Raw genomic sequence first — 22,609 nt, forward strand, 5'->3', positions numbered from 1 at the left:
ACATAGTATTAAAAAGTGAAAGTTAGATTTAGGATTGTTTAGTTTGTACCATTCCTTTTGGCCCCTTAAAAAGTGGGAGGCACATATAGAAACGGTTGTAATTCCTACAACGTTCACCTGATTTGCATGTAATTACCCTCAAATGAAATCTGAAAGTCTGCAGTTAAATCACATCTTGTTTGTTTCATTTCAAAGCCATTGTGGTGGTGAATAGAGGACAAAATATGAAAATTCTGTCAATGTCCCAATATTTATGGACCTGACTGTATAATCAAATGTATCAACCATAACAAATTTGTGTGTGTAAATATATATATATATATATATATATATATATATGTCTATATCTATCTATCTATCTATCTATCTATCTATCTATCTATCTATATATATCTTCAGGTAGTACTAGTACAGATCAACACAGGTCACTCCAGGGCTTATGCAAGTATTCTTTATTTAGTGGTCTTTTAAATCGACGTTTCGGGACTACGCAGTGGCCCGTCCTCAAGATCACAACAGTGCAAAAATATATACAAGAGTGAGCTTACCTTATAACCCTGACCGAGTAATTCTTGCTGCCAATGGAGGTGAGAGAGGCTTCCACGCTCGTCCGAAGTTGCACTCTGGATGACGTCATTGCCCTGGTGGTGGACAGCTGAAAAGGAAATAAAAACATACAAACATTATGCAGAGTGCGGAACTGCATCTAAATAGTGAAAACACTTGTATCAAAAGGATCTATATATATATATAGATATATAAAAAAAATCGGACTGTACCACATATATAATCAGCACCTATAAGTTATAAATGAATATTCTAAAATTACTCATATAATATGACATGTAATTGTAGTCTTGTAATCAAATAACTTCAATACATTTTGTACAAGCATAAATGGATAACTAGTATCAACTTGCTCCTATGCAGCTAAGAACACTCATATAGGTGCCAAATTTATTAAAGAGAGTTGCAGTTAATTTTTCCTTTAGTCCATTTGGATGAAAAAAATGTTAAGGCGCAATATCCACTTTATTCCAATCTGGTCAAATCCAATGTTCTATCTCCACCCCTTGGTTTAGGAGGGATGTGATCTATATTAGTCATCCATTTATGCTTGTACAAAATGTATTGAATCATTGGATAGGAGTGCTGGACTATTGGATATAGATTATGTATATATATATATATATATATATATATAGTATCCAGATGATGGTGGCACTCACAGGTCCTGTAAACAAATCAACCAAGGACAATGTCCAGCTTCAACGTTTCGGTTTATTCAACCTTTGTCAAGAATACAAAACACACTGAATAACGCACCTTATATACCTGCAACACCCTCATGGATCACTGCATCAAACCGGCCCCCATTGATGACGTCATCACGGTGCAACAACAAACCGGAGAGCGTCAAAAACACGATCACTCGTTTGGTGCACCAATAGGCAACAGCCACCTCAGAGGCGGGAAGAACAGATGTCACCATGACAACACGTAATATACAAACATAACACACAAACATAATAACACAGTACCCCAAATAAATCCTGGCATCCGGGGTTGCGCGGCCCACATATCGCACCACATCGGGTGCACATCAAGGACACACCGACCAGGCGTCCCCCTGGGCCCCGCCTACCTCCCGAACACAACAAATCCTCCTACATAAACATCTCATAAAATACCACTAATCGCGAGAATGCGGGTAGATGCAGCCGGCGCGCAACCACAAACAAGTGCCTGAAATATGCTACCCGGTCAGAACGCGTCACCCGGTTCCATCTATCCCGGAGACCCAACCATGCTAAAGTGTAACCATGGAAACATAAACATGAATAGACATAAACACAGACAGTCACACACCCTACCTGCAAAAATAATGAGGAGTGCTCTCCCCATACTAACATATACTTGCCAGTAGATACACTGAAATGCAAGTCAGATCTCTCTGACCTTAAACGGTGCATCTCAACCAGCAAGCCACCATCACATCAACCTATATAATTTCAGTATATCTATATAACAAATAGAAAAATAAATCCACATAAATGAGCACAAATACATCCTAAAACTCCAAAATTATAGGCATGAGGTAAACCTCAATTTAAATTTACTAAATCTAATGGCCAAATGAATGAAACAACAGGGCCACCCATATACCTAAATGATAAATCCCCTGCCAACAGGTGTCAAATGCATCTACCATCTGACATATATGACCCATTAATGCGAGATAACATGCCAAGGAAACTCATAGAAAACATGCAAAAGATAAAGTCTCGTTAAGACCAAAAGGCACCACAGTGTTCATAGAATGTATCCATGATGCCTCTCATTGCAACAATATGCGATCTCGGTCACCTCCTCTTTTCAACTTAGGAATGTGATCCAAGATTTTATAGGATAATGACGCCAGTGAGTGTTGCTGTTGTTTAAAATGTTTTGCTACAGGTTGATCCACCTCACAGCCATACAGAGCTACATGGATCGCTGAACGGTGTTGGGCCATTCTTTCATGGAAGGTGCAACTGGTTTGCCGATATACACGAGGCTGCAGGGACATTTAATACAATATATTACGTATCGACTGGTACACGTGACCACATGTTTAATTGGTATCAGTTTGCCTGATCTTGGATGAGATATAAAATTACCAGTCTCCAAATATCTGCACGTAGTGCACCTAGTGCACTTATAGCACCCTGGTTGTTTAGTCAAAAAATGGGACGTGTTAGCAGGTGGAGTAGAGGATATATCACTATGAACCAACCAGTCCCGTAAATCGCGGCCTTTTTTATGACACATCATCAATCTCGAATTGACCAATGGTTTCAATGTGGTGTCAGTGTTTATTATGGGCCATAATTTTTTAGCTGTACATTGCACAATAGGGCTGGCTGTGTTAAACTCACTGATGAAAAACATTCTTTGTTGTTCTTCCCTCCTATCATCATCCTCATAAACACTGCACAGTAGATCATTGCGGTTTAAGGTCATCACCTTGTCTTTAGAGGCTTTAAGGTCTTTCTTTTTATAGCCTCTTTGTGCAAATTTCTCTAGCATATAATCGATTTCCGTGGAAGCCACCATGTCATCATTGGTAATTCGCCTAATGTGCAAAAATTGAGAATACAGCAATCCCCGAATAAGTGCAGGCGAATGATGGCTTTGGGCGTGCAAGATGGTATTCGCATCTGTCGGTTTATGATATACATTAGTAAACAATTTGTTCTTCCTTAAACTAATTTTCACATCCAAATAATGGGTCTCTTCCTGATGACACGTATAAGTAAATTTGATGTCAGGGTGTAATCCATTTAATTCTTCCATGGCTAATTTAAACTGGTCAAGCGACCCTGACCAGAATACCAAGATGTCATCGATGTATTGAAAAAATAAAAAAATTAAAGGTTCAAACTTGGGATTACGCAAAAAACTTCCTTCTCCACCTGAAACATAAAAATGTTGGCGAATGAGGGGGCCACAGGTGGCCAATTCATTATTAAACAAAAAGTAATTACAGACTAAAGTGTTCTCAAGAGCTTCTATGAAGAATGAAATGTCCGGGCCTGCATACTCATTATGTCCTTGTAAAAAGGTCCGTACACTTTCCAAACCCTGTCGTTGTGGTATACTAGTGTACAATGACACTACGTCAATTGTACATAGTAATAGATTATCTGGGATCTCCGACAAAGTATTTAGGTTCCTCTAGAACATATTCGTGTCTCTGAGGTACGTCCTTTCTGTAACCACCAAAGGTTGGAGAAATGAGTCCAGATATTTGGACAAATTTCTGTAAATAGAATCTCTGGCCGAGATAATTGGTCGGCCAGGCGGAACTGTCACAGATTTATGAATCTTAGGAAGTGAGTATATCAGCAGTATCTTCGGATGTTCAATGGTTAAATTCCTTTGTACAGACTCAGAAATTATGTTGTTGTCTACTGCAGTTTGCAGAAAAGTATCCATATCCATTTTAAAAGCAATTGTTGGATCACAATCAAGTTTAAAGGTAGACATTAGTGTCCAGGAATTGACGATACATTTCAGTTTTACAGTCCTCTGTGTTTTGAATGACCAGGGCACCACCCTTGTCAGCCGGTTGAATTATAATAGTAGGATTGTTACTAAGGTCTTTAATGGCTTGGGCAAGTAATCTATTATGAATGGAGTGCCGGCCGTTCATATATATATATATAATATATATATATATATGTTTTTTTTTATTAAACCCTGTACTGTAAGAGTTACAAGAAAGAAATTTGTCTCTAAATTTCCATAAACCAGCAGCAATACTGTTCATTGATATGTTAATTGCCATTCATTAATGCACATATGAATTGTTGATTATTAAATGAAGTGTACATTTTGCAAAGCTAATCATTATATGGGTAATTAACAGTTTTGTTTAACACGTTGTTCTGTCCTTTTGATTGCAGAGACCGAGCTTGGTGAAAGTAGTGGAGTGGATTGATTATGAAACGCTGGCACTGTTGTTTGGAATGGTAATTTCTAATTTCCAACTTTTAGAAGCTAAACTGTTTTTGCGAAGTATCATCTTAAAATTCCATGCACATTAAAAATTCTAACTTACCGTATTTACTACTAAAGGGAGGCACCACAATACTATTAAAATATCAAATTGCAAAGTTATGTTTTAAAAGTTGGCGCTTTTAATTTATTTTTGAAAGTTTATATATCTCCTTATTGCGTAGTTCTAAAAAAATAGATCAACTAATTTGGAGTTTAAGTGTTTCTGAAAATGGCAAAATGGTACAGATTTGACATTTCCTTTGGTACGCCTCTTCAAGCATGGTAAAATGTCTGTACATGCTACAGTTTTTGTGGTTTTAACATGAACATTTGGTGCATAGTGGTCTAATTGAGCAAAAAATCCTAATCTGCCCATTATTAGTTTTTTAAATAAATTGTTGAATTATTTTTTACATAGTTTTGACTAAGTCTGTTGGGGTTAAAAAAAATTGTGAAGCATTTTGCTTGTTCTGTATACTGCCTATAACATCACATTCCCATTTTCTTAATTCAGAAGTATATTAAAGTCAAACCCAATGCATATAGGGCATACAAAATACTCATTGCACGTTTTTTTTCCTCCTTAGAATGTATTAACTGACATATCTGTTTGACTATTGAAGGTGCAAAAGGGGAAAAAATACACTATCTGTCCATCCATACATAGGTTGAAACCTTGTAGATAGGAGCCACACATTACATTATGGACTGGTTATTTCATGTTGAATGTTCAGACAATTCGGTTCTTGAATCTCTACCATCCACTTTGTAAAACCATGACATAGTTCTCTCTTTAGTCACACTTTTGCATGTTATGAAGACAATGTCAAGTCCAAGAACTGGTGAAAACTCAGTACATGTGAAATTGATGACAAATGGCGGTTATAGTTTGAAGCAGTTCAAAGATGAGATTGACTGTAATATTGGATGTGGTGATCATCTAGAGGGGTAATGAGGATGATTATTTAAAAATGCTCAAGGATTAACAGATGATGATAATTTAGCATTACATGATGAGCTGAATTCTGGCATGGGTAACAGGGTAAGTATTTAATTTTATAGTGCATCTAAAGAAGCAATGCTAGTGCAAGTGTTAAAAAAAGCATAAGGCTGACTAATCTTCAACAAAACAAATACTCAAAAGGATTAACTGTACACAATGTAGTGCAATCTGCATTTGAAGATTATTGTGATATTGCCTTAATAAATTAAAAACATTAGAAGCTAGTTTCAAATTTACTTGTGACTGAAATACATGATGTAAGTGGAGACCTGTACTTTTATCCTGGTTGAGACCTTTCAGGAGAGCTGTGTAATTTATTGACGATTGAGAGTGAGCAGGATGGGACTAGGATAACCATAGGAGGAAAAAAAATGACATTAATTTATGAGGAATACTGTAGGTTAGTGAAGGAGGGTGAGGTAAATAGGTGATTTGGGGACTGATGCAAGAATAAAAAGAAAAGCAAAATAATTTGTTTAATGGGACACAGATAAGCTAGGATCATTGGAAGCCATAGTAGGGTTCTGCGTTATATTTTGAGTATACAGACATAGGTTTTTATTTTACTATGCCCCTTAATTAAGAATCATTATGTATTGCATCATATCACAACAATATATAATGTTCATATGCTGCAATATACCAAGCTGGGGCTCTTCTTCAGTGAGGTTTTGATCCCGGTTGGGGGGCATCCTAATGCTTCTGGCGATGTGTTAATAGGATATGTGCATGTATGACTAACATGCACATAGTCATTTTACCCAGAAGGGATGCAGCAAAGCCTCTCTGGCTTTACTGGTCCCCCATTACCCTCCAGAGATTGCATTTACTATTGGCAAAAAGCCTTACTTTTTACCATTTGTTAGAATTACCCCACATCCACATAAAGGTCTATGGGGATACCAGACAGAAAGGAACCAACAGAGAAATTAGATATTTTGTCTGTAGTGTAGTATGCAGCGCTGCCAAGGCATCAGGCATTTCCCAGTGCCTGGGGGGCTATGGTTACATGTAGATGTCACTGTGCCATCTTGGGGGACATGGTTGTGGATTCCCTTCACTCACAGGCCCTCCCCCTTCCTTCCCAGAGAGGCCAGAGCCCAAGCACTTAGTAGTTCTGACCTCTGGTCACATATAAAAGAGTGGTGGGTAGACAAAAAGCATCCAGTGATAAAAAGCAGATTTCTAAGAAAATTACCGTCCAACTTACTGAGGTATGGAGTAGAGCAATATACTGTGCATAAAAATGCACTATGTTGCTGGCATAGTCCATTAGGGGGTAATAAAGTGGTCTTTAGTACTCTATATATAGTACCTGGTTCAATGCGAAGAAATGAAATCACTGTTTATGTGCAGTTTGTAAGCCATGTACTCTATCGAAGTGAAAAGCGGATATCAAACTGCATTATTTAAAACCAGCAAAACTTAAATGACAATACATATTTTGAGACCTGGAAGAAAAATACAACCCATCAAATTGCAGTTAAAAGTAGAAATGAGCAATTTGGTTTTCCAGAAAACTGAACTCCTCCAAACTTAAAGGTTCTAAGTGAATCAGAGTCCCAGCTCGGGTATTCCCGCCAAGCTCTGATCTCAGAACGCGGCACAATGTAATTTTCCCAGAAATGTCAGATCTTGCGTGTTTTAGGATTGCATATAACAGTCCCTCCCTCATGATCAGGTGCCATTTTATACAGGGGAGTTTAGGGAGATGGTGAAGGCTTAGTTGGTCTAAAAAAATACCATTAGGAGTACAGGGTTGTAGTAGTAGGCATTTTTTTCACTGTGTATGTGAGCTGTTCCCAAAAGAAATTAGACCTCTATTCCTGTTATTACAAAATAATAATTGCGAAAAAATAGACATTTGCACTGGAGGCAAATGTTAGAGAAAATAATAGACTTGCCTCATGAGAAGCTGATAGACTCTGTGAAATGTGTCAGGTGGACTTATTTTTGGTGTATACCTTCAGACTTTTGGAATACTGCTCTCTCTAACAACATTTGGCTCCATTGCTAATTTACCATCAAGGGTCCTGGAATTTTGTTGACCATATTACCTTACAGCACCATCACATGTGGCTATCTACCACCTATCATCATTTTGCCACGTGACAATAAATGCATTGCGGCTAAAAATGGTTCAGTGATTATTGTTACTCAAGCCCCATATCTGCTCTGATGACCAATGCGTTTTGAGCATCCAGTTCCATTGTGAAAAGATTCATACATAAAATATATGGTCGATAAAGTATAAGTTTTATGGAGTAATAGGAGATATCATAGCAATGTAACATGTTACAAGGAAGAATCTTAAGTCGCAAATCATAACACATTGATATAAGCCATAATTTCCTGCATATGTCTTTTTTAAGTAGTTAAACTTAAGCAGAATGGCATTTACAAGTTTTGTGATATTTGAGAAAAGGATAAGACATTATGAAAATGCTTCCAAAACTAAAATTGCTCCAAATTGAAGTAAAGGTCACTTTTAAATATAGCATAGGAGCAGCATGTGCTTTATTGCTGCTAACAATAGGAACATGGATTACTATATGTTTTAAGCATACAGAGAACAGTAAGACCAACATTATTTTTGGTTGATTAGGACTATGTGGTACAGTATGTCTGCTATGGAAATAATGGCATTATTATTCTTTTCATTTCCTATAAATACTTCATTGCAGCCTTACATTAATGGATTAACTCTGTAGTCACACTGGTAGAGACTGCAAAAATAAATACCTTCGAATGGTGTATAGTGTGGCTATTTCTAACCGGGTGTCTTTGCCAAGATTCCCAAGCTGTCACTGAAAAAATATACAGACAAAATGATTGGGAATGTTGGGCTGCCATACAGTATTTCATTATAAAATCCATGGTAAACTTAAATTAATGGGACACACCCAAGTAATACATGAAAAAGAGGAGATTTCTCCAAACAGGTCATGTTCCCACATCATAAATTCTCTGACAGAGGTAATTTTATTGACTAGAGGATCACATCCTCACTGGTGTCTTGCATGCCTCAGCCATTATATCAATCCAAGAAACTGGCTGTACCTTTGGAGTGGCCACAACTATAACTGAGCTTATCTATAATCCTATGGCTTCCAAATGTACTGAACTCATTCCATTAGCCCTGATTGTGCTTACTGACAACTCTTTGGTATCCCAGCATAGCAAATGTTTGGCTCTAACCCTGACTGTACTTATTTATAAAACTTTGCATCGACTCTGACCACACTTACTATCATTAGTGGGAAATAACACTGCAAATGTTCAATACCATTACACTAACACTTCGGACACAATGGTACAGGTCCTGGTGCTGCCTTGCTGGTTTATAAAACAATTGCAGCCCAGTTGAAAATATCCTGCGATGGTTTTGTTATAAGTAATGCTGAAAGTGTTGAATCCAATGCCGCAGTACCCTTAACTTTACAAAATGTTTGCATGCAGCTACCTTTTACTGTGGAGACCTATGCCTTGCACCACTTCCACAAGCAGTGGAAAACACCAACCTATGGGGCTGTAATCTGGTCACAGTCCATTCTTGTTCTAAGGTAGAGACACCATGATCCATTACCCTGGCACCTATAAGTAATGACATACCTTGAATGGGTGCTCTTTACCTTTTTGGCAGAGTGTGCTCAGGCTTCTGATGAAATTCACAAATCAGGTCAGAGATTTTCACACACTAATAGGCCCCACAGCTGGTTTATGTTCACTGTAATCCTAAAGAAACCTTGTGAGTGCCTAAGTGCATGCATGTCTTACCACAAGATGTCCCAAGAAGTCAGACCCCCATGTTCACTAGCCAGTGTAGCAACTACTATCTCTGGGGTGCAACCCCATCCCTGTTTGCACTCCTGTGGGTTTGTTCCATCAGAACTTTCAAGAATAGGTAATCCCACAAGATGTACAACAAAATAATTACTACAGTACCTACACAACATTGTATACTCAGCTAAATTAGGAAAAAGGTCTCATGGGGTAGAAGGAATCACATTATATGTGAGTCTTCTGCAGGTGTTATTCCTATTTCAGCTGAGTAGGGAGTTGACCTATTTGTGTATGGCTACAATGGAGTTAAAAAGGAAATTAGTGTTGACATCAGTAGCCACTGACAACTTTGTTAATCATTTGCTGCTTGTGTATCAAACAGATTAACCCTGCTAGTAGTCATATATTAAACTCCAAAACTTTATGCTTTAGAAACTGATGCACTTTGACATTAAACTGAACACACCTGAAAAAGTCAAGGTGTTGTCAGGAGTGTTTTGCACTCTGCCTTTAACTTTTTACTCATTGTCATTGTCCTCATAGATCAAGGATTCTAATATAGTCATGTACTGTACATAAAACAAAAAGGTATAGTAAATTGCATTTGTAGTTTAATAGATTATATAATCAAGTGTCAACTGTTGTTGAACGTCTTTGCTCCAAATCAATGTAATGTCATACCTATCATGTACAGTACAATTGTTTAGATAACACCAATTGTTTTTGTGAATTGTGTGTTTAAAAGGTTAAAGTAGAGGTTATCCATTGATTAATTTTTATAAATGGCAGTATTCTTTGGGTAGAACTGCCCTTTTTTTTGTTTCCATTTCAACACTGAACATATATTCAGTGAATACGCTAAAACTTGGGCAGGTTATGATTTTAAATACAAATTTGGTCAATTCTGGGTAATGGTAAAGCTGCTCCTGCCAATATTCCAGTGGCTCATAATCAGGCAGAAGCAATATAGCAACATTAAGGTATACTGCTAGTGTTTTCGGTCCATGGGGCACGTTCAGTTAAACCTCATGGCTAAAGCTCTGCCCTGAGCTATTCAATTAGTGTTGCTAACATGCATGGTAAAACCCAAAGGGTGCATTTAATATGGATATTTTTCTGGCAGCCTCATGAGCTGCGGGGAAAAATCCATGTTAATTGCACTGTCTGGATCTTACCGCACGTGGTAACCTATAGATTCAGGCACTTAACCTCGAATCTATGGGTTAACAAAGATTTATTGGCAAATAATTGAATAGCTTTGGGCGTTAAATTTGGAGTATTAGCTGCGCAGAACACTCCAGGGCTAATTGAATCTGACCCCCAATAGTTGCAGAACTGTGGGGCTCTTAATCCATTTTCAAAAATCTTCTGAAAAAGGATTAAGATCCCTACAGTTATAATAGATTTTATTTCTTCTTTCACTATAAGGAAGTTTTGATAATAGTCTGACAATTATTATTACTCAAATCTATTATAACTGCAGGGATCTTAATCCTTTTTCAGAAGATTTTTGAAAATGGATTAAGATCCCCACAGTTCTGCAACTATTGGGGGTCAGATTCAATTAGCCATGGAGTTTTCTGTGCAGCTAATACTCCAATTTTAACGCCTGAAGCTATTCAATTATTATTATTATTTTGTGATGGATTTTGTTGTCTTTCTGTATGTTCTAGCAGAAGAACTCATTTCCTGAAGAGAGTAAGTGAAAGCATTAACTCCCTTTCAGATGTTTCAAAATGTTCAAAATGTGTCTAATTTCCACTTGTACTGTAGTGTTTTTACAAAAACAGTAAGTGGCATCACAATAATGTATCTGTATTTCCACACCTAGATAGCAATTGCACTAAGTAGGTATACTGTGTATGTATGTATGTATGTATGTGTACATTATATATATATATATATATATATATATATATATTATACACACACACACACACACACACAAATACTTAGCTGGTTGCCCCCACAAATTCACAATGTATAGATTCTATATGGTGCCGCACTCCATGCTTGTAAATAACACATCACAATCGGTTTAACTGATCAAATGTTTCAATGCTATATTCAGCATTCCTGAAGAAAATGCTGAATATAGCATTGATACGTTGATCACTTATACTCCACGCTTGTAAATAGCACATCACATTCAGTTTTTCTATATATATATATATATATAATTTTTTATTAATACTATTTTTGGGGATGGGATAGTCATGGTTGTAGTGATATTCAGGAAAAGCAAAACATGTGCTTCAGTAGTGTCTATACCTCTATTGTAAAAGTGTATATGATTAAGGAATAGTCTGGGCTACTAACAATTGATCACAGAGCACCCAGATATTTTTTTTCCTAGTCAGACCAAAAAGAATGCATATGTTTGTAAGGGACTATAAGATTTTTTGAGTAATTAGAAAGCAATTCAACAATATTGAAATATGTGTTAATTTTAGAATTGGTCTAATGATTTTCAGGTGTTCTGAAATAAAAGCCCCCTAAATATTTTAACTATTCTTTGAGCTTCCGAAGAACACTACAACAAAAGTTCTTTATAGATGATGGCATTTTTCTGTAAACGTTCAACTCCTAGGACATATCAAGTTAAAGATATCCACGCAAAACTAATTGTGCCATGTAGTAAAAATTGACACCTTTCCTCTTTCACATTTTTGTTTCAACATAAATGTTGGTTCTGAGCAATATCCAACATGAGATAGTGTTAATTGGAGTTTGAGGTTTTGTATCATAAACGGTGTGTATACAATTGCCAAGATAGCTATCATGACTAACTGACACAATAAACATTACAAACTGACACCAAATTTCTGTATGAAAGCTATTTCACAAGAAAAAGTTTACTTTGCTTAAATTAAGGTTATTCACGAATCCTTCTATTCAATACATAAAGTTCCCACATTTAAGGAGTAGTCCTCAAGTTGAAATGTGCAACCTAAAATGTTCACAGAGGAGAACCGGTTTTCAGTTATTCACAAAAGAAACGTAAAGAATAGCAACCAAGCCATACTTTTATAGTTCTTTACTTCATTGAGAATCCATGCTGATGCAATAGGATCTTTAAACCGTAGATACCGTTAATACTCTAAGTATAATACTACAAAAATGGTTTGCGATATATATTGTGTTTATACAACAGGGCACATCTTCACTTATTTTGGCTCTATCTAGATTCAATATTTTGTTGTCAAAAAATACATTTATTGTCTAAGTATTTTATTGTCAATGGTGTTTTTGGAATGGCAGTTATCCCTTTTTTTTTGTAGTTAAGCAGGCCATAAATCAGACCAACTTTCCTCCAACCGTCCAACTGACCCAACTGTCCAACTTGTCTGTCCAACTAAAACGGTGCTCCACACATCTAACCAACTTTTCATAAGACCAGCCAACCTACCAACTTATTTTTCATACCAGCCAACTTCTCTCCAACTTGTGATGTCACAGAAGTATATGGACAGTGTCTTGCTACTTCTGCTTGTTTTAATCAAATTTTAAATATGTATGTTAAAAAAATTGAAGTCAGTATGTGTAGTTATTTATTACTTTTAAACCGAGGGCCCTCTTAACCCCTTATCTGGCTAATATTTTTTCCCAAAAATGCCCCCCAAATTGTCGATTGTGTTTATTATATGTAAATAGTTGCTATTTGGGCCCAATTCAGTAAAATATTATGAATAAATCTGCAGTTTGATCATTTAAAGAAATCATATGTATGTGTGTGTATATACAGTCAGGTCCATAAATATTGGGACATTGACAGAATTTTCATATTTTGACCTCTATTCACCACCACAATGGCTTTGAAATGAAACAAACAAGATGTGATTTAACTGCAGACTTTCAGATTTAATTTGAGGGTAATTACATCCAAATCAGGTGAACGGTGTAGGAATTACAATGGTTTCTATATGTGCCTCCCACTTTTTAAGGGGCCAAAAGTAATGGGACAAACTAAACAATCCTAAATCTAACTTTCACTTTTTAATACTTTGTGGCAAATCCTTTGCAGGCAATTATAGCCTGAAGTCTGGAACGCATAGACATCACCAGATGCTGGTGATGCTCTGCCAGGCCTCTACTGCAAATGTCTTCAGTTCCTGCTTGTTCTTGGGGCATTTTCCCTTCAGTTTTGTCTTCATCAAGTGAAATGCATGCTCAATTGGATTCAGGTCAGGGGATTGACTTGGCCATTGCATAACATTCCACTTTTTAGCCTTAAAAACTCTTTGGTTGCTTTTGCAGTATGCTTCGGGTCATTGTCCATCTGCACTGTGAAGCGCTGTCCAATGAGTTCTGAAGCATTTGACTGAATAGGAGCATATAATATTGCCCGAAACACTTCAGAATTCATTCTGCTGTTTTTGTAAGCAGTCACATCATCAATAAATACAAGGGAACCAGTTCCATTGGCAGCCATACATGCCCATGCCATGACGCTACCACCACCATGCTTCACTGATGAGGTGGTATGTTTTGGATAATGAGCAGTTCCTTTCCTTCTCTTCTCTTCCCATCACTCGGGGACAAGTTGATCTTTGTCTCATCTGTCAATAGGTTGTTGTTCCAAAACTGTAATGGCTTTTTTAGATGTTGTTTGGCAAACTCTAATCTGGTCTTCCTGTTTTTGTGGCTCATCAATGGTTTGCATCTTGTGGTGAACCCTCTATATTCACTCTTGTGAAGTCTTCTCTTGATTGTTGACTTTGACATATATACATCTACCTCCTGGAGAGTGTTCCTGATTTGGCCAACTGTTGTGAAGAGGTTTTTCTTCACCAGGGAAATAATTATTTTGTCATCCACCACAGTTGTTTTCCGTGGTCTTCCAGGTCTTTTGGTGTTGCTGAGCTCTCTGGTGCGTTCTTTCTTTTTAAGAATGTTCCAAACAGTTGATTTGGCCACACTTAATGTTTTTGCTATCTCTCTGATCGTTTGTTTTGATTTTTCAGCCTAATGATGGCTTGCTTCACTGATCGTGACAGCTCTTTGGATCTCATATTGAGAGTTGACAGCAACTGATTCCAAATGCAAATGTCACACCTAGAATCAACTCCAGACCTTTTACCTGCTTAATTGATAATGAAATAATGTGGGAATAGCCCACACCTTTCCATGAAATAGCTTTTGAGTTGATAGTCCCATTACTTTTGGCCCCTTAAAAAGTGGGAGGCACATATTGAAACTGTTGTAATTCCTACACCGTCTCCCCGATTTGGATGTAATTACCCTCAAATTAAATCTGAAAGTCTGCAGTTAAAGCACATCTTGTTTGTTTCATTTCAAAACCATTGTGGAGGTGAATAGAGGCCAAAATCTGAAAATTCTGTCAATGTCCCAATATTTATGGACCTGACTGTGTATATATATATATATATATATATATATATATCTCCGTAACTTTTGTTAACTGTATAAAACAAAGGTTGCAAGGAAGAGGTGTGGGGCTATATATGGGCATACAGGGTATCATACACTATATGGGCTCACAGGATGTAAGGCGGTATATAAGTCTTATTCAGAGATGGACAGTAATGCAAACGCAGCTGCATACTCTCATGGATCGCAGTTGCCAAAAATTTGCTCATGCCTTCCAAAGCATACCTGAGCCTAGGGACACCTACTGCTGCCTTCTCATATCTGTATGATGATGTGCAACAGTGTTAACATCGGTACCATCGATGCACATTGGGTAGTCATGCAACATGCAAGTCAAGTCTGACCAGCCGCAAACACTGCAGCTCCCCTGACACGCAGAGAGGTCTCATGCTGTACAGGAGATTGCATTGACTAACTTATGCATACCCATGAAACAATGTTTAAATGGTCTGACACATCTGCATTTTTCTAGCCACCCCTAAACACTGACTACACTTTGCAAGTGGGTTTTTTGTGCATGCCATGTGTAATCACATTACAGTCATTGCGCTTCTCCAGTGTAGCATTCGCACTTGCACATTGGCAAACAATCGCTCAATCTGCGTAAAAATTGCCATTGATTCAGTCTCTGAATCAGGTCCTATGGTCGCACAGGGTATCTGGAGAGAGGGTGTTACGTATGCCGTACTGTATGGGCACACAGGGCGACAGGGGTGAGGTGTCAGGAACTATATGGGTGCACAGGGTGATACGGGTCAAGAACTATATGGGCACACAGGGTGATAGGGGAGAGGGGACAGGAACTATATGGGTGCGCAACATGTCAGGAATAGGGTATTAGGGCCCGACATTATGTGGGCGCTCAGGTTGACAGGCAGCACGGTGGAGACCATCTCTGACCCCAGCTTACCCCTCACTCACTCACTGGAAAATGGTTTAAACTATAAAAAAATATATTTATTCTAGAAATATAAACATTTATATAAATATAAAATATTTAAATATAAATACTTTAGCCTTGGGTTTGAATCATATACCCTTGCATCAAGTTACCTGCATTCTAACCACTAGTACTCATCCATTGCTTGCAACAGGTGCCAGCAGCAGGTGGGAAGGTGTGCGAGGATGGGGCACATCGGGCACATAGATAAAGAGGGGGTTGCAGACTGTGTGGGTGAGAGTAGTTCATAGATGCAGCGCCACTTGTACTGGGGGGGGGTTGGGGAGTGTGATCACTGTTGCTGCTGCGTGTTCCAGCTGGCTCCTGCCCCACCTGACACAGGTCCTTCGCTGGGACATGGGACCCGCTGCTGCTGGTGCTGGAGATGCGGGACCTGGCACTGACAATGGAGGACCTGCTTCTGCTAAAAAGGTGAGTGTAAGAAAAGTACCAGTGTCCACCTACTTATCTTTCTTGTTGGCTGGTTGGAACGATATCGTCCTGGAGTATGGCCAACTTTAAGACGCAAAATTTCAGTTTATCCACATAACTAATATTTAAAAAAAAAAAAAGCTCAAATTCTTATGATTTAATTGGGTCAAGAACATATATTTAAAACTTATTCAACCATTTATTTTTTTTTGAAGATGGTATACAATAAAATTATCAATTTTGTATGGTATACTGTAGTGTTAGCCATCGATGTGTGTATCATCAATGACTGATAGTTTGGAACCATCATTAGAAAACCATTGATGATGCAGCCATTGATGGTTGGGTTTTGCACATGTGCAGATCGCGACCATCGTGTTTGCACCACCAATTGTTAACATCTGGTGCTGCCATTAAAGAGGCTGCATCAGTGCTTGCCATCAGGCACAGATCATCAATGGTTATACACCATCAATGGTTGATGGCTGTCCCTAGTGTACTGCGAATTAAATTTTTTGAAAAAACAAAAATCTTTATTTTTTACGATATCAAAATGGATAAGTATCGATAAGCCAGGATGCTGCTATATATGTCCTAGGGTAGGGGTATCGGTGGGTTGTTCATTGAGGTTTATCATCGATGGGTCCATCTGTGATTTTTATCGATGGCACAAAACCGTCTATGATGAACAATCAATGGTTTGCACCACTTGATAACCACCGCTGTTGGGGGCATGGCAAACCATTGAAATACAGAGGTGGTGCTTAGTGGCCACCAGGGGTGAGGCTAAGCTCATCCCACCCACAAAAAAAATAATTATTGGCTCCCAATTATCCATCAATAGAGAGAACCATTGGCTCTCTGCCATCAATGGCAAAACTGTTGGCCATCGACTGTAAACCATCAATGTTTACTATCGATGGTCAATTGCCATCCCTAATATATCCCAGCGGCTGAATTTTGGAAAGAACAAATTTTGAATGGATTTTGGGATCATTTTTTTTTTTTTCTGTGTACCAGAATTCCTAGAATACACTTGGGAACAGTGTTAGATTTATAGATATCCAGTGGTACAGTAATATTAGGATGAATTGATACCTAAAATGGTTTTGCTATACTAAGTTTGTACCAGAAAGAATCAATGTTGGTATTTATAAACTGATAATATGTGTCCCTCATTTTTTGCTTCAGAGACTATTGATAAAAAACAAATGCCCCAGACATAGTTTGGCGTACATTATATACTTCTGCTGGTCATTATGTAAGACTTTTGGATTGTTATGATGGGAAAAATTGCATATAAAATGTCACACGTCAAATAAAAATAATTTTATAGTTTATAGAAAATTAATTTACAAATATATTCTAGTTTAATATGGGCTTTTAACTTGTCTGTATAAGAATGAAATACTTAACAATGTACCCACTATTTAATAAATGCAGCATGTAACTTGTGAAATATGTTTCATTATGATTAAGTCTAATAACACGACTATGCCAGATGGAAGTGTCACGGTCAGTTGAAAGTTAGGTGTAGAGTAATTGTCTTTTAATTGAAGTTTAGTGCTAGGCTAACTGAGTAGCTGTTTGGATTTTATCTGAACGTTTCATACTCAACAACAAAAGTTACATTTCAATGGCATGCCAGAAAGTGATTGTCAAATATATTTTGCACATTTAACCAAAACACCTATATTATTTTATTATTTTGCAGATCTTTAAAATGTAAATCTTGTAAATGTAAATGTGTACTGTACTGTATCTTTATAATCTGTAATGTAACTTTTTTAATCAAGAAAATTACCTGTAGTTAAGACAGGATTGCAAATTAAAAAAACTGGTACATTTGGGAAAAAACATGGGGAAAGTGTGTATGAGAAGTAGGAGGACTATTGGAAGACACCTCCTGCTGCATTGCTTTTAGATGGACGGTACTGCACAGCCACTTCCCTGTACATCACCGTCCATCACTGAATCTAATTTGGATCTACTAATTTTCAAACTGTTGGTTGAGATGTAAAGGAGATAAAATGCATATTCCAAGAAGGATTGGATTTTTACATTAACTTTAATTGACTTTAAAAGAGAGGTTAAATGGTAGAATATAGTAATGGGCCGACAGCTGCGACCTAATTAATTTTCACTTTGCAAGCAGTTGTCTACACATTTGTGATTGGATACTGATATCGAATATACTGAGAGAAATTAAAAGGTCTAATTCTCTTTGGACAAATCTGAGACACGAGGACATTTGGAGATTTGGATAGTGATCTCTACTGAAGTTTGTTCTTTTTCCCCTCTGAGAAAGAAATTTGTCATTTGTCATCAGTGTGTTAGTGGCAAAACCATACACTATCTGTGCAAGAATATTAGGTAAAGGAGAAGAATATCACTGTTCAGGGCTGGTTTTACATATACGCTGGTTACACGGCAGAGTAGGGCGCCACATGGAGGAGGACGCCCTGACCCAGTTACATGCAAATTAGAAAGCAGACAGCGTCACTGTGACCAGTTTCCTGATGCCAGTCCTCTGCTGCTGCTGTTCAGGACAGGAGCAAGCAGGTAAGGTAGGTGCTGTGATGGAGGGGAGCTGCTGTGAGGGGCTGTGATGAGGGGGGCTTTGAGGGGTTGTGATGGGTGTGCTGGGCTGCGAGGGGCTCCATGGGGAGGGGGAATGAATGAGCTGAGATGGCGGTCCACTAAGGGGCGCCAAAATCTATATCCGCTTGCCAAAAAAAATAAGTTTGGCCGGTACTAGGGGGAATTCAATTGTTTAGTAATGTGTGCCTGACGGAGCAATTCAATTGTTGCTCCGATTGGGTGCAAATATCGTGGCCGCCCACATTTTCTGCCTGCAGCTTTCTGAGATTGCGAGCAGAAATGTGCGAAAAGTTCTGGTTTTGAACTGCTCATCAGGCACCTGTTAATTATCACTGCACAAAAACAACTGAATCATCGCCTTTAAGTATTTGTGTTTTTATGCTCAGAACAATTATTTAATGAAAACTATTTTTCATGATATTTCACACTACTTAAATTAATATTTGTATATACTGTACATTTTATCAAATTGCTTATTGTATATGCTGATCCTTTTTAGTGTTTACTACTTTCATATGATCCCATTTTCTTTCTTTTTGTCATAAATAAATCCTACCACATTTGCATTGAAGGGGTTAAGAAAATCCCCTTTTCGTTTAAATTTTTTAGGAGTATAAGATTTAGAAAATTAAGACATTTCAAAAAATGTTCTTGAATTCAAATTATACATTTGAAAAAAAAGTTTGGCTAGGTTTTCAGTAACAATACATAAGACATTGTTGTTCACAATATTTTGAATGTACCATTATAGTTTTTTTTTCCATTTATTTCTTAGTTTTATTTTAGATTGAAAGTGAACGGTGCTTTTAAGTCCCAGAAATATAACTTACAATTTGTCTATAATGTATAGTTCATAGCACCCAATCAGTGATGATTATTATTTTTAATATAAATCAATTTTGATCTTATTTGTACTGAAATGATTGATAGGACCATGTATATTATTCTACTGTAAATTGTTTATCAAACTATCTAAACATGAGATTCTACATCTGTTATTTCCAATGGAATTGTTTTGTATGGGTATTTAAAAGTCTAAAATATACAACATTTTTGGCATTTGGATTATTGTTGTTAGACTGTAATTCATTATTATTAATTTCAAACTGACTTACATGAAATTGAAGCATCTGTTATGATATATTGAAACATCAAAGACATACTTAAAAAAAAAACTTGTAATTTTTCAGATGATTTTGGTGGCAGTATTCTCAGAAACGGGATTCTTTGATTACTGTGCTGTAAAAGTAAGTAAATGATACCTTTTATTTCAGGAAGATGATGATTTATTGCTAATGTGTTTCATGTTGAATAGTGTGTACTTTCTCTTTTACATTCTTGACAGATTTGAATACTTTCTCTACACATGGAATGAAATTTAGGATAAAGTGGCTGATGCTTGCTATATTTTGACAGATCTCTTATTAATGTGGTTGTGACTAGCTCTGGATATTTGTGTTAATTGAAAAACGTGCATTGCATTGCATTCGCAAGAATCAACTTTGCTTTGTGTGTACATCACACACATGGTAGCAAGTTCATTTAGGATTAAGTCACAAGAACTATAATAAGGTGTGATTTCAAGAGGTTATTTATAAGTAAAGCTACTGTGGTTATATATATATATATATATATATATATATATCTATTATAAGGGCACAGTCATGCCCTTATATTAAGGCAGAATCAAAAAAACGGCATTCTCCCATAGAGAATTCCTGAGGAGGGGGCATGCTTTTTAAGGGGCTACACCTCAAAAGCGTTTGGAGGTACCAAGCTGAAATTTGGCATGGACTGGTAGAACTGTCGCTCGGTGCTGCATATCAAATTTCAGGGCAAAACAAAACAAACATTATGATATGGGAGTAATATAAATTTCCAACTGTCAGTTTTTTCTGACACACTCAATTAGGACCACTTTTCTGCTGTTCTCTATGGGTATTTTTGGGAAGGCATAAGTCAGGGTACGGGACAAATTTAGACTTGTGGTTTGTTTTATTAGGTGCTTTTGGGGTTCAGGTAATTGAGAAAGTTAGTTTTTAAACTATTAGCCTACAAATGCCCCATTATAGCTATAGGGAGCTTCAACTTGCTGAGCAATGTCAGTTGGTGGCCTCCTGTACAGTGGCTTCACTTGGGTGCACAAACATGGCTGCCCTTTAGCCCGCATCCCAATTTTATTAGGTTAACTGGAGGGAAATTACATACATTTTTGTGATACTGTGGGGAAGGGGGGTGTTTTGGGGTTGATGTGGGCACATTATCACAGTAATAATCCCTGCTACCGCTCACATTAATGAATTTAATCCTCTGGTTCGAGCAGTGCCAGAGGAATCTGATACAGCACATGATCACAATGTCACTAATTTATTCAGAGGAGGAAAGTCAACAGAAATTTCAAAAGTGCTTTATTATAATGGCACGGTCATGCCCTTATGTTAAGGGCTAAATCAAATAAATGGAATTTTCCCATAAGGAATTCCTGAGATGGGGGGCATGGTGTTTGAGGGGCTACATCTCAAAAGCTATTGGACGTACTGAGCTGACATTTGGCATGGACGGGTAGAACTGAGGTTTGTTTTGTTAGGGAGTTCTTGTTCCAGTGGAGGGCCTTTTGTGGTTCAGGTAATTAAGAAAGTTACAGTTTTTTAACAATTGGCCAAAATATTCCCCTTTTTAAAGATAGGGAAGTTCAACTGCGCATGCTCAGTAGGTGGTCTCCTCCACACCCTCCGGCACTGTCACATTGACTCACCCCTGCACAGGAGGACACACCGGGTCAGTAAGAGACTGGTCTGGATCATGTCTCCAGGCAAAGGGCAGGGGAAAATTACCAAGACTACACCTCCAGGGCTTCGGGAGCAGTGGGCTGCACTGTTGAGACACATTAGCTGGGGATAGCAGAAAGCGGGCAATAAGGCGCCAACAAGAAGAGGTGGTTGCACATCTTACAACTTCTATCCTTCACACCGAAACTCTTGCTGACTGATCCGGTGATGCCGATTTCTCAGAGTGATGCCACTATGCTGAGCCGCCTGTGTCTGCCCATGGGGAGCAATGTACCATCCAGCTGTGAGTGGCAGTAAGTGCTCCCACCCTGGTGCACATTTCTGTTGCCATCTACCAGATATTTCACACAGTTGGACCTCCTTGTGTATCATACAGTACATCAGCCAGGTGAACCTCCTGCACTTCCAGGAGACAATGCAGCCCAGTACAGAGTAGCTTGCAGGACCGGGATGGGAAACATGATATTCTATGTAGATAATAGTTTCAGACAGGCTGTGAGATATAACATAAATACATGTATATATTATATTCTGTGTGTATTGTGTGGCTATACATTGCTGGTTTGTTGCTGAGTGTGTAGACACTGCTGCACAGCCTCTTGTGAGACATTAATGTGGATTAAAGTAGCCCTCTGCTACTGAGCCCTCAGGTATGAAACACAGGGTGGCTGTGTGTGCTGTGTGCCAGCTGTGACTGACAGCTCTCTGTGGGAAGTAAATGTAAACTACGGTCAGGGCGGGTCCGGGAAGATGGCGGCGTCTGAGGACACACCGGGTCAGAAATGTTGAGGACAGCGGTCCAGATCATGTCTCCGGGCAGAGGGCAGGGGGAAATGCCCAGATATCCTGGCAGCAGCAGAGCAGCCAAGCTCAGGCTGAGACTAATTACCAGGTGTTAGACAAACCGAAACTACGGTCAGGGTGGGTCCGGGAAGATGGCGGTATCTGACAGCCTCATGTGTCCCCCTTCCTCTGACATATATGTATAATATACCATGTACATTTCCTAACACTTCACATATGTTTGGCATATATACACCTACTAATATATACTAATATATACATGTCCTGTCATCCACACCTGTTAATATATCCAATACATGTCCTGTCACATATATATGTCATATA

The 22,609-nt window shown here is 38.0% G+C and overlaps 1 protein-coding gene across 2 annotated transcripts in view; it reads left to right on the top strand.

Moving 5' to 3' along the window:
• The window catches only part of OCA2 (OCA2 melanosomal transmembrane protein), a 296,067-nt gene that overhangs the window by 133,657 nt on the left and 139,801 nt on the right, over positions 1-22,609 (top strand). For both annotated transcript variants that reach the window (XM_088454034.1, XM_088454035.1), the window contains exons 11-12: positions 4,449-4,514; positions 19,883-19,939. In XM_088454034.1, coding sequence (XP_088310160.1) covers positions 4,449-4,514; positions 19,883-19,939 — 123 coding nt within the window. The remainder of the gene's footprint in view (positions 1-4,448; positions 4,515-19,882; positions 19,940-22,609) is intronic.

Source organism: Taudactylus pleione, unplaced genomic scaffold, assembly GCF_031769625.1.
Source record: "Taudactylus pleione unplaced genomic scaffold, aTauple2 ptg000609l, whole genome shotgun sequence".
In the NCBI taxonomy this organism is placed as follows: domain Eukaryota; kingdom Metazoa; phylum Chordata; class Amphibia; order Anura; family Myobatrachidae; genus Taudactylus; species Taudactylus pleione.